The following is a 12,040-nucleotide window of genomic DNA, read 5'->3' as shown; positions in this document are numbered from 1 at the left end:
TTAATATGGAACACTCCTCCAGAATGGTAGGACGTCTCTGTATTAGGATCACAGTCAACCCTTTCACTGGACGTGGAAAACTGTTGATAACTTTGGGAAGTGTAGGACGTGTGTGTGTGTGGGTGGGTAGGTGTGCGCACACACATGTGTACTTGTGTGTGTTCCTCTAATCATCTTTATGTGTCTGTCTCTCTCTGTCTCTCTCTCTGTGTCTCTCTGTGTGTCTCTATGTGTGTGTGTCTCTCTCTGTGTGTCTCTCTCTCTGTCTGACTGTATGTCTCTCTGTGTCTCTCTGTATGTCTCTTTGTGTGTATTCCATCAGTTCTGAACAGGAAAAAATGTGTGTATGCTATCGTGCAGATAAGGAGGGGGGGATAGATGTGACCAGAGGAGTTATTGACTCCTGGGCAGGGAGCTTCTGCAGAGCTCGGCTCTGAAACACCCAGCTCAGAGGAGTCAGGCCCAATCCCCTTGGTTGGACTAGGATTACCCACAGGACATCTATTATAGGGGGGCTTTACCGTCCAACATAATGGACACTCTTATTGAATATTGCATGGTGCCCGGATGGCCAAACACACCTTTTGCTTTAATATCCTCTTTGACTGAGTGTTTCCCTATTAGGGGCACAGAGACATGGTTTCCATGTGTTTGATGCCATTCCATTCTCTCTGTTCCAAACATTATTATGAGCCGTCCTCCCCTCAGCAGCCTCCACTGCTATGTACACCTTTTATGTTTGTGTGGCCAGTGGAGGTAAACTGTTCCAGTAGAAAGGCTATTACAGCAGTGGCTGAAGAGGCTGAATATGTCTGTACTGGGATAGTAACATACAGAACAATAATATTTGGAATTGCATCAAACACATGGAAACCATGTGTTTGATGTATTTGATACCATTCCACCAATTCCGCACCAGCCACTACCATGAGCCCGTCCTCCCCAATGAAGGTGACACCAGCCTCCTGTGCTGTATACACATGCAGATGCTTGCTTGACCTCTAAAGGGTTTTTCATTCAATTGACCTAGTCTGCTTTCATCATCGGCTATGTTAATTGTTCTTCAAAAGTATGTTTTCTCCCTCATATGTATTTGTACATATTTGTTTAAATTTGTTTGTTTGTTTATTCAGAGTGCCAAGCCCTGCTGAGGGAAGTTTCCCCCCCATCCCCCACCTCCATCCCCTATTGCAGGAGGTACCATGGTTCCCCCCAGGCCAGGTGGAACCGTAGCCCAGTCCAGGGCGGCTCGTACTGGGTACGGACTCTGCTTCTACCCCCCTTGTCTGCTACTGCCATTGCTGGTGCTCACATCCCTGCCCAACCTGTCTGAGGCGGTGGGTAAGTAACACACTACAGATATACTGTATGTTAGTTCATGTGTCTGTCCATCTGTATGATGTTTGTTGAGATATTTATGTGTAGGTTTGTCAGTTTGTCTAAATGGCTGTCCGTGCCTCTACTGTATCTATCTATCTCTCTCTCTATATCTTTGTTCTCTCTCTTTATCTCCCTCATTCTCTACCTCCCTCCCTCTTTCTCCTTCTCTGCTGACTGACAGCTGTAACAGTGAGTTGTGCTGGTCAGCGCTAGCTGCAGTGAGTGGTGACGTGGTGTTGATGACCGTCTGCCTGTCTATTTTGCAGTGATAGGTGTTTAACAAGCTCTGTAATGCACTGAAAAACGGTGAACACACGTCAGCACATACTCAATCTTCACCTTTATCAAAGTATCATGTCTTCATATGTCTGGTCTTGTGGATCTTAAATGAGACAGGGGAACATAGAACACATCTCATTTTAACCCTGCAACACTGAAAACGCTATGGAAGTATGTGGCATTCAAGAACAGAAATATTTTTTAACACACTGGTGAGTAATGAGGGGTTGTCAGCACGGACTCAGTCAATCATCACATTTAGGCTATTGTATGAAAGCACGTCTTGATATGTCTTACAGTTCTACCATGCTGACTAGACTGGGAATGCACGTATGTCCTCCTGCACCATTGAGCGCATGTTTCTTTTGTTCATCCACACCAGAAGTGATCAGGACACGCAAGTTGAAATATCAAAACAAACTCTGAACCAACTATATTAATTTGGGGACAGGTCGAAACACATGAAACATTCATAGCCATTTAGCTAGCTAGCTTGCTGTTGCTAGCAAATTTGTCCTGGGATATAACATTGGGTTGTTTTTTTACCTAAAATGCACAAGGTCCTTTTTTTCTGGATCTTTGAAGAATTTCAACCCATTTTCACACAAAATCGTGTGTTCTCTACTCCGACCAACTAATCCACAGATAAAAGGGGAAACCTAGTTAGTTTTTAGTAATCTCTCCTCCTTCAGTCTTCTTCTTCTGTGGACTTCATATGGTGGTTGGCAACCAACTTTAAGGTGCATTACCACCACCATCTGGACTGGAGTATGGACCTCAGTTCTTCTTTCAATCACCCACGTGGGTATATGCTCCTAAAAACCAATGAGGAGAGGCGGGACTTGCAGTGCATCATGCGTCAAAAATAGAGCTAAGTTCTATTTTAGCGCCTGGTAACACAGGTGCTTGTTGACGCACGAAAGCAGTTTAGATGAAAATATTGAATAACATGTATGTGTACATTTATTTTGCAACACTCTCGCATGTAACACTTGCGAGAGAGTCATAAATATATATACAGTACCAGTCTAAGTTTGGACACCTACTCATTCAAGGGTTTTTGTAGGTATATATATTTCTTTACATATTTGAATGTCTTATTTCCCCCTAACTCTATCACCCCTGCCCTAATTGGAGTAAACTAATGGACAACGACACTTAGGCTTCTACTTCCAGATTATACATACTATATCTAGAGGTGTTACCTTATTTATTTCAGTCAACACTTCTAGCAGTGTTGCTCTGTGACTCGAAGACGATAGCGGCCCCAATAACAGCCCCAAAATAGCAGTCATATTTCTAACTCTTATGAAGTGCCTATGTTAATATTTGTTTTGGTTGGAATACTTAATTGTTATGGCTCGGACTATGAGTTTTCCGTGACCGTGTAACCTCACCAGGAACAACCCTGGGCCATAGTTTTAGGCTACTTCTGTAATTGGCATGGATTTACAGTGGAACGGTTTGATCTGGTCAGACTTGTCCAGACAGGTCTAATTTCCTGCATGCAGCCGTAGAGGGGGTGATTATAGTATTATAACACGCACCTGCTACCTACTGACGCATATCTCCACATTACCCCTACCTATCATTGCTATTAGATAATCATAGCCTTGTGGTGTTTCATTACGATAGGCCAGAGATGTTAGAGTCTATCATTATACTCTGCTGTCAGCCAGGGAGTGAAGGAGTGAAGGCTATTCGGCCCGCTGCTTTTAAAGGGACAGACAACCTTCTTGAGTGTCCTCATAGAATTCAATAGCATTCAAATGATGCAACTGGTTCTGTATGTCTGGGTTTATTATAGATCCATGGAACCGGAACCGAAGGCTCCAACCTTGTTCAGAATGCAGCCAGAGGCCAGTATTGGTCATAGAAATAGAATTGGTTCTGGTTAGCAGTGGCAGTAACACACCAGTAATCACCTCTTCGAAAGTGCAAAAATGTAAACCGATGTTGAATATGAATTCAACCCCCTTACACAGCTCCGCAAAGTAGTGCAACACTTCACAACTAACAGTGTATGGTGCCGTGTATGGTTGAAAGACTACAATAATACACTGTTTTTTAGACAAGGTATTGTTGAGGTTTCTGCTCAGGCACTTTACCTCGCAGCTCAGAGGTAGGCTGGCTGCTGTGTGACTGTTACTCACTGAAGTGTGAAGTTAGCAGCGGAGGGAGGAAAGCCAGAGTGCTTTTCTGTCTGTCAGTGATTTGAGGGGGGATGATGGTGTGGTTTCTTCAGCTGCTTCTTCTCTCTAGAGTAGAACCGAATCAGCATAGCAAGACCTGGCCCAGAGAGGGAGGAGGGACAGAGGGAGGGAGGTTGCTATGGTGAGGGTTAGGCCGGCTTTACCCTGATGGATAGAACGTATTCTGCAGCTGAGGAGGAGTTAAGCTGGCTGCCATGGTAACAGTCCACAGAAACAGAGGGACAGAACTGTGTGTGTGTAAGAGAAGATGAACATTTATGAAGTAGCTTGACAAGATTGGATTTTTTGCACAATGGAGATGTATGGATTCTGTGCCTGGAATTGATTTCTATTTGCCGTTTCTAATAAGCATACAGTATAGAGAAAAGGAAATTGTTTTTGCTCCCAGAGAAACAGACAGCAGCTGATATGTTTGATAAGTCGGAGCTAAATGAATGTTTCTAAGGCAATATAACATTTTATAAAATAATACTTTATAAGAAGGAGCTTCAAGTAAAAGAGATACTGTATATAGTGTTAAAGAGACACTGTACATAGTATTAAAGAGATACGGTATATAGTATGAATGAAATGCATAATGTATGCAATCTCTAAGTCCTTGTTCTAAAAAAATATTTTTTTTGTAACTGGCAGATACACCCCCCCACCCCCCCACACATTTTTTTTTCTGAACTGAGTTGGGGTCTCAACTTACTGTTGAGAGTTAGAATAGTAGAATACACAAGGTGCACAAGGGCAACAACATGTTGCTTAGGACCTCCAAAAGGCTAGGGCCGGCTCTGACTGCATGTGTGGGTATGGATGTGGGTAGGCACTATGCAGACCCGCCAGCCACTGCGGCCCATCATGAGTTTTTTTGTGGCTCCCACCCCATCAAAGTTGCCCATCACTGCATTAAAGCCAATTATCTCCTGTGAATTTCCACGACCCCTTTTAATACCCCCGGCATAGCACCCACCCATGTGTTCTAACAATCTGTGCTGCATAGTGGAGTAGCATGCCTCGGGGTAGTGAAAAAACCTGCTCCTGTGAAGATGAAGCACATATTTTATTGATGACACACAGGAAGTCCTTGGTAATGTCCTCTAAATGGTAGCCAGGAAGTGGACTGTACTTAGCGGCCAATCACCACGTCCATCACGACACAGTGATGTCATGTCAATCTCTTCCTGTCCACGGCGTTGGACTAGTTGGCATCTCTTCAGTGAGAGCTGTCTGTCTTTGGGGACGCCCCGTGATGATTTATGTATAGTGCACAGGGAAAGTATTAAGTAGCATCATTCTAATAATGTATAATATCTCTCTCTCTCTCTCTCTCTCTGTCCCTCTGTCCCTCTGTTTCTCTATCTACTGTTTGTTGTCTGAGCTGTATTATGTCTTGGACTCCTGGCTGCAGAATTTCCATACAAGGACAGTAAAGTTTTAATTTAATTTAATTGTCTATCTCAGCGGCACCCAAGTTCACCAAGATCCCCGGGGACCAGATCGGGGTTTCGGGGGGTGTGGCCTCGTTTGTGTGCCAGGCGTCAGGTGACCCCAAACCCATGGTCAACTGGAACAAGAAGGGCAAGAAGGTCAACTCCCAACGCATAGAGGTGAGTTAACACTATACTCCCAACGCATAGAGGTGAGTAAACACTATACTCCCAATGCATAGAGGCGAGTAAACACTATACTCCCAACACACGGAGGCGAGTAAACACTATACTCGCAACACACGGAGGTGAGTAAACACTATACTCGCAACACACGGAGGTGAGTAAACACTATACTCGCAACACACGGAGGTGAGTAAACACTATACTCCCAACGCACGGAGGTGAGTAAACACTATACTCCCAACGCACGGAGGTGAGTAAACACTATACTCCCAACGCACGGAGGTGAGTAAACACTATACTCCCAACGCACGGAGGTGAGTAAACACTATACTCCCAACGCACGGAGGTGAGTAAACACTATACTCCCAACGCACGGAGGTGAGTAAACACTATACTCCCAACGCACGGAGGTGAGTAAACACTATACTCCCAACGCACGGAGGTGAGTAAACACTATACTTCCAACGCACGGAGGTGAGTAAACACTATACTCCCAACGCACGGAGGTGAGTAAACACTATACTCCCAACGCACGGAGGTGAGTAAACACTATACTCCCAACGCACGGAGGTGAGTAAACACTATACTCTACAGATCATATTAGCAGTGGTGTACTGAAGAAAAAATACTTTAAAGTGCTACTTAAGTAGTTTTTGTGGTATCTGTACTGTACTTTACTATTCATATATATATACACCGCTCAAAAAAATAAAGGGAACACTTAAACAACACAATGTAACTCCAAGTCAATCACACTTCTGTGAAATCAAACTGTCCACTTAGGAAGCAACACTGATTGACAATAAATTTCACATGCTGTTGTGCAAATGGAATAGACAAAAGGTGGAAATTATAGGCAATTAGCAAGACACCCCCAATAAAGGAGTGATTCTGCAGGTGGTGACCACAGACCACTTCTCAGTTTCTATGCTTCCTGGCTGATGTTTTGGTCACTTTTGAATGCTGGCGGTGCTCTCACTCTAGTGGTAGCATGAGACGCAGTCTACAACCCACACAAGTGGCTCAGGTAGTGCAGCTCATCCAGGATGGCACATCAATGCGAGCTGTGGCAAGAAGGTTTGCTGTGTCTGTCTGTAGTGTCCAGAGCATGGAGGCGCTACCAGGAGACAGGCCAGTACATCAGGAGATGTGGAGGAGGCCGTAGAAGGGCAACAACCCAGCAGCAGGACCGCTACCTCCGCCTTTGAGCAGGAGAAGCACTGCCAGAGCCCTGCAAAATGACCTCCAGCAGGCCACAAATGTGCATGTGTCAGCATATGGTCTCACGAGGGCTCTGAGGATCTCATCTCGGTACCTAATGGCAGTCAGGCTACCTCTGGCGAGCACATGGAGGGCTGTGCGGCCCCCCAAAGAAATGCCACCCCACACCATGACTGACCCACCACCAAACCGGTCATGCTGGAGGATGTTGCAGGCAGCAGAACGTTCTCCACGGCGTCTCCAGACTCTGTCACGTCTGTCACATGTGCTCAGTGTGAACCTGCTTTCATCTGTGAAGAGCACAGGGCGCCAGTGGCGAATTTGACAATATTGGTGTTCTCTGGCAAATGCCAAACGTCCTGCACGGTGTTGGGCTGTAAGCACAACCCCCACCTGTGGACGTCGGGCCCTCATACCACCCTCATGGAGTCTGTTTCTGACCGTGAGCAGACACATGCACATTTGTGGCCTGCTGGAGGTCATTTTGCAGGGCTCTGGCAGTGCTCCTCCTTGCACAAAGGCGGAGGTAGCGGTCCTGCTGCTGGGTTGTTGCCCTCCTACGGCCTCCTCCACGTCTCCTGATGTACTGGCCTGTCTCCTGGTAGCGCCTCCATGCTCTGGACACTACGCTGACAGACACAGCAAACCTTCTTGCCACAGCTCGCATTGATGTGCCATCCTGGATGAGCTGCACTACCTGAGCCACTTGTGTGGGTTGTAGACTCCGTCTCATGCTACCACTAGAGTGAAAGCACCGCCAGCATTCAAAAGTGACCAAAACATCAGCCAGGAAGCATAGGAACTGAGAAGTGGTCTGTGGTCACCACCTGCAGAAGCACTCCTTTATTGGGGGTGTCTTGCTAATTGCCTATAATTTCCACCTTTTGTCTATTCCATTTGCACAACAGCATGTGAAATTTATTGTCAATCAGTGTTGCTTCCTAAGTGGACAGTTTGATTTCACAGAAGTGTGATTGACTTGGAGTTACATTGTGTTGTTTAAGTGTTCCCTTTATTTTTTTGAGCAGTGTATATATATTTTTTCTTGGTCCTTCTTGGTCCTTTGTGGTCGTGCCTGGTTAATCACCTGGTTTCTGGCTCTTCCTGGTTCTATCTACTAGTTTCTCTCTCTTGTTTTCCTCCTCATTCCAAACGGTTTCCTGACTGTTTCTCTACTGGCTGTATCCTGACTGGTTCTCTACTGGCTGTTTCCTGACTGGTTCTCTACTGGCTGTTTCCTGACTGGTTGTCTACTGGCTGTATCCTGACTGGTTCTCTACTGGCTGTTTCCTGACTGGTTCTCTACTGGCTGTTTCCTGACTGGTTCTCTACTGGCTGGTTCCTGACTGGTTCTCTACTGGCTGTTTCCTGATTGCTCCTTATCTCTTCCTCTCTCCTAGACAATAGAGTTTGATGATGGAGCGGGGGCCGTACTGAGGATCCAGCCACTCAGGGCCCCCCGAGATGAGAATGTCTATGAGTGTGTGGCCCGCAACAGTGAGGGAGATGTGGCCACCACTGCCAAGCTGGCCATCATACGGGGTGAGTGTGTGTCTGTGTGTGTGAGTGTGTGTGACTGAGATCCTCTTCTTCTTCATGATCATCTACATTAATTCTGTCCATTTTAAGCAGACATATCTTGCACACACACAAACTCAGACACACACACACAGCTGCCCACGGTCTCTCCCTTCATTCCCTTCACTGCCAACATAAGACGTAACAAACACCATGCTTACACACCCTTCTATAACAGGAAAGAAGCAGCTGTTCTTTTAAGTCTGACAGTTAGTGTGAGTTAGTTTTGTTTGGCTGTGTTGAGGGCCAGTTAGCTGGTGTGCGTGTGATTTAGACTACGGCTTCTCTCTCATAATCACTTAATTCGTTCTCTTCCTAGACCAAGATGGTGTGAGTCTAATGCAGCCTGTCCCTTCAGTGCTAAGCTAATCTAATGTACTCTCTATAGTGCTAAGCGCTAGCCTAGCTGTTGGCTGGAGTTGGCTGTACGCCTAGGAGCTGTGGACTGGGCCTCGGCCCAACACAGGGGAGAGGGAGGGAGAGAGAGAGGGAGAGAGAGAGTGGGAGAGATGGAGGGATGGCATATCAACACATTTTTACATAGGAAAGCAGAGGATTAGGACCGCGCTAGGATTGGAACCCATTTCTTCAGGAGGGAGGAAGAGGGATGGAGGGATGGAGGGATTGAGGGATTGAGAGAGGGATACACAGCAGGATGAGGGGAGGAGAGAGACGGGGGGTGGAGTGGGGGATGAGGGGGAGGAGGGGTGGAACAACGAGTGGGGATGGAGAGTGACGGAAGGGATAGAAATAAGAGAGGATGTAGGGAGGGAGGGAGAGAGGGGTTGATTTGTCAGCCTTGGTGTTTCAGTAGAAGGCTGGTAGCCTGGGAAATATTCTTCTGCCCATCTGTTAGGCCTGTCATCACACAAACACACTCAATCCCTACTCTGTGTCTGTGGGACATGACTACAAAAACTGTAAAGCCCTTCACTGTGTGTGTGTGTGTACGTACATTCTGAATTTGAACTCTGGCCTCTTAAGCCCCTTTTGCCATGGCCTTAGGTATTTCCCAGAGGTGTAGACAGACAGGTAACTGCTAACTCTAACCCTATCCCAGAAGTGTAGACAGACATTTCTATACCTTACAGTCTGTCTCCTAGACCTTGACTGCACCATAGACTAGTAGGTATAAATGTCATAGGAGAGACTGAGGTTACTGAAAGGTTTCGCTCTGCCCTCCACCAAGATACAGTGCATTCTGAAAGTATTCAGACCCCTTTACTTTTTCCACATTTTGTTACATTACAGCAATATTCTATATTGAATTTAAGAAAGAAATCCCTCATCAATCTACACACAATACCCCATAATGACAAAGCAAAAACAGGTTTTTAGAAATGTTTGCAAATGTATTTAAAATAAAAACTGAAATATCATGTTTACCAAAGTATTTAGACCCTGTACTCAGTACTGTGTTGAAGCACCTTTGACAGTGATTACAGACTCGTGTCATCTTGGGTATGACGCTACAAGCTTGGCACACCTGTATTTGGGGAGGTTCTCCCACTCTTCTCTGCAGATCTTCTCAAGCTCTGTCAGGTTGGATGGGGAGCATCGCTGCACAGCTATTTTCAGGTCTCTCCAGAGATGTTCAATCAGGTTAAAGTCTGGGTTCTGGCTGGGCCACTCAATGACATTCAGAGACTTGTTCCGAAGCCACTCCTGCGTTGTCTTGGCTGTGTGCTTCGGGTCGTTGTCCTGTTGGAAGGTGAACCTTCGCCCCAGTCTGAGGTCCTGAGCGCTCTGTAGCAGGTTTTCATCAAGGATCTCTCTGTACTTTGCGCCGTTAATCTTTCCCTCGATCCTGACATCCCCACAGCAGGATCCTGCCACCACCATGCTTCACCGTAGGGATGGTGCCAGGTTTCTTCCAGATGTGACACTTGGCTTTCAGTGCTAAGAGTTCAATCTTGGTTTCATCAGACTAGAGAATTGTCTTTCTCATGGTCAGAGAGTCTTTAGTTGCCTTTTGGCAAACTCCAAGTGTCTGGACGCTCTACCATAAAGACCTGATTGGTGGAGTGATGCAGAGATGCTTGTCCTTCTGGAAGGTTCTCCATCTCCACAGAGGAACTCTAGAGCTCTGTCAGAGTGACCATTGTGTTCTTCTCCCCCGATTGCCCAGTTTGGCTGGGCGGCCAGCTCTAGGAAGAGTCTTGGTGGTTCTAAACTTCTCCCATTTAAGAATGGTGAAGGCCACTGTGTTCTTGGGGACCTTCAATGCTGCAGAACATTTTTGGTACCCTTCCCCAGATCTGTGCCTCGACACAATCGGAGCTCTTCGGACAATTCCTTCGACCTCATGGCTTGGTTTTTGCTCTGACATGCACAGTCAACTGTGGGACCTTATATAGGCAGGTGCCTGCCTTACTAAATCATGTCTATTGAATTGAATTTACCACAGGTGGACTCCAAGTTGTAGAAACATCTCAAGGATGGACAATGGAAAAACAGGACACACCTGAGCTCAATTTCGAGTCTCATAGCAAAGGGTCTGAAAACGTATGTAAATAAGATATTTCAGTTTTTTTATTTGTAAAAAAATTCTCAACCTGTTTTCATTCTGTCATTATGGTGTATTGTGTGAAGACTGATGAGGGGAAAAAATAATGTAATCAGTTTTAGAATAAGGCTGTAACATAACAAAATGTGGAAAAGGGGAAGGGGTCTGAATACTTTCCGAATGCACTGTAAGCCCATACACAAATCAAATTCACATCAAATAAATTACAATCTTAATTGAAATATGCTTCGTAAACAACAGGTGTAGACTAACAGTGAAATGCTAATTTATGGATAATTTACAACAATGCAGACAATTTAATTACATTTTTTAATAACCTGTAAAAATCACATCAATAGCATTTACATTTACATTTGCATTTAAGTCATTTAGCAGACGCTCTTATCCAGAGCGACTTACAAATTGGTGCATTCACCTTATGATATCCAGTGGAACAATCACTTTACAATAGTGCATCTAAATCTTTTAAGGGGGGGGGGGGGGGGGGGGGGGTTAGAAGGATTACTTTATCCGCATAACTCCTATTCTTTCTCTAAAGGTTTATAAGATCATATAACACCTTGTTTTGCTTGGCCAGTCCTGACTCTCTCTCCCCATAGACGTTGGGTGGGGTATGGGTTACATTCCCAGCTCTCTTTTCAAGCTATTTAAGGCTTTATAAGATCGTGTACAGTAGCACCTTTTAATGGCTGCTGTTCTGACTCTGTCTCCCTGTGGGATGTACCCTACAGAAGCGTTGTGGTTGGCCACAGTAGGAAGTAAGCTACTCCTTAGCTTGACTGCTAATGGAGGCTGGCTTATGTAGCAGGCTGTGGTAACTGGGGTCGGGCAGAGGAGATATCTCATTTAGACACTCACACCTCTCTCACCTTCACTCCATTGCTCGCCATCTCTCGGAGTATTTATCTGGTCAATGTGTCAGTGTATAATGTCTGTTGTTTGTATGTTTGTATGTTATATGTGACAATGTGATTCTATTATACATTTTATTTGAATGTTGAAGGACTCTTGGAAGATTAGTTCAAATAAGGACTAAAAGATATCCTAATAAAATATTTGTCTCCACCTAGCTAGCTCTACCAAGCTACAGTATACCATCCCTCTATCCCTCTGTCTTTCTGTCCATCTGTCTAACTCTCGCACTCTCACTCTTCCCCTATCTCTCGCTCTCTTGCTCCCTCCATCTCTTGCTCTCTCTCTTTTTCTCCCTCTTCTTTCTCTCTCTCTCTCTCTCTAGACAA

The 12,040-nt window shown here is 45.3% G+C and overlaps 1 protein-coding gene across 1 annotated transcript in view; it reads left to right on the top strand.

The window, feature by feature from the left end:
* Positions 1-200: 200 nt before the first annotated feature.
* LOC120056033 (receptor-type tyrosine-protein phosphatase S-like) overlaps positions 201-12,040 on the top strand; it is a gene marked incomplete at its 5' end in the record, with an annotated part of 98,918 nt that continues 87,078 nt past the window's right edge. The window contains 3 exons of the mRNA XM_039004167.1: positions 201-264; positions 5,322-5,467; positions 8,095-8,236. Coding sequence (XP_038860095.1) covers positions 201-264; positions 5,322-5,467; positions 8,095-8,236 — 352 coding nt within the window. The remainder of the gene's footprint in view (positions 265-5,321; positions 5,468-8,094; positions 8,237-12,040) is intronic.

This window comes from Salvelinus namaycush, chromosome 11 (assembly GCF_016432855.1).
Source record: "Salvelinus namaycush isolate Seneca chromosome 11, SaNama_1.0, whole genome shotgun sequence".
NCBI classification, from domain to species: domain Eukaryota; kingdom Metazoa; phylum Chordata; class Actinopteri; order Salmoniformes; family Salmonidae; genus Salvelinus; species Salvelinus namaycush.
The sequence above is the reverse complement of the archived record's forward strand: the minus strand, read 5'-3'. Positions and strand labels throughout refer to the sequence as shown.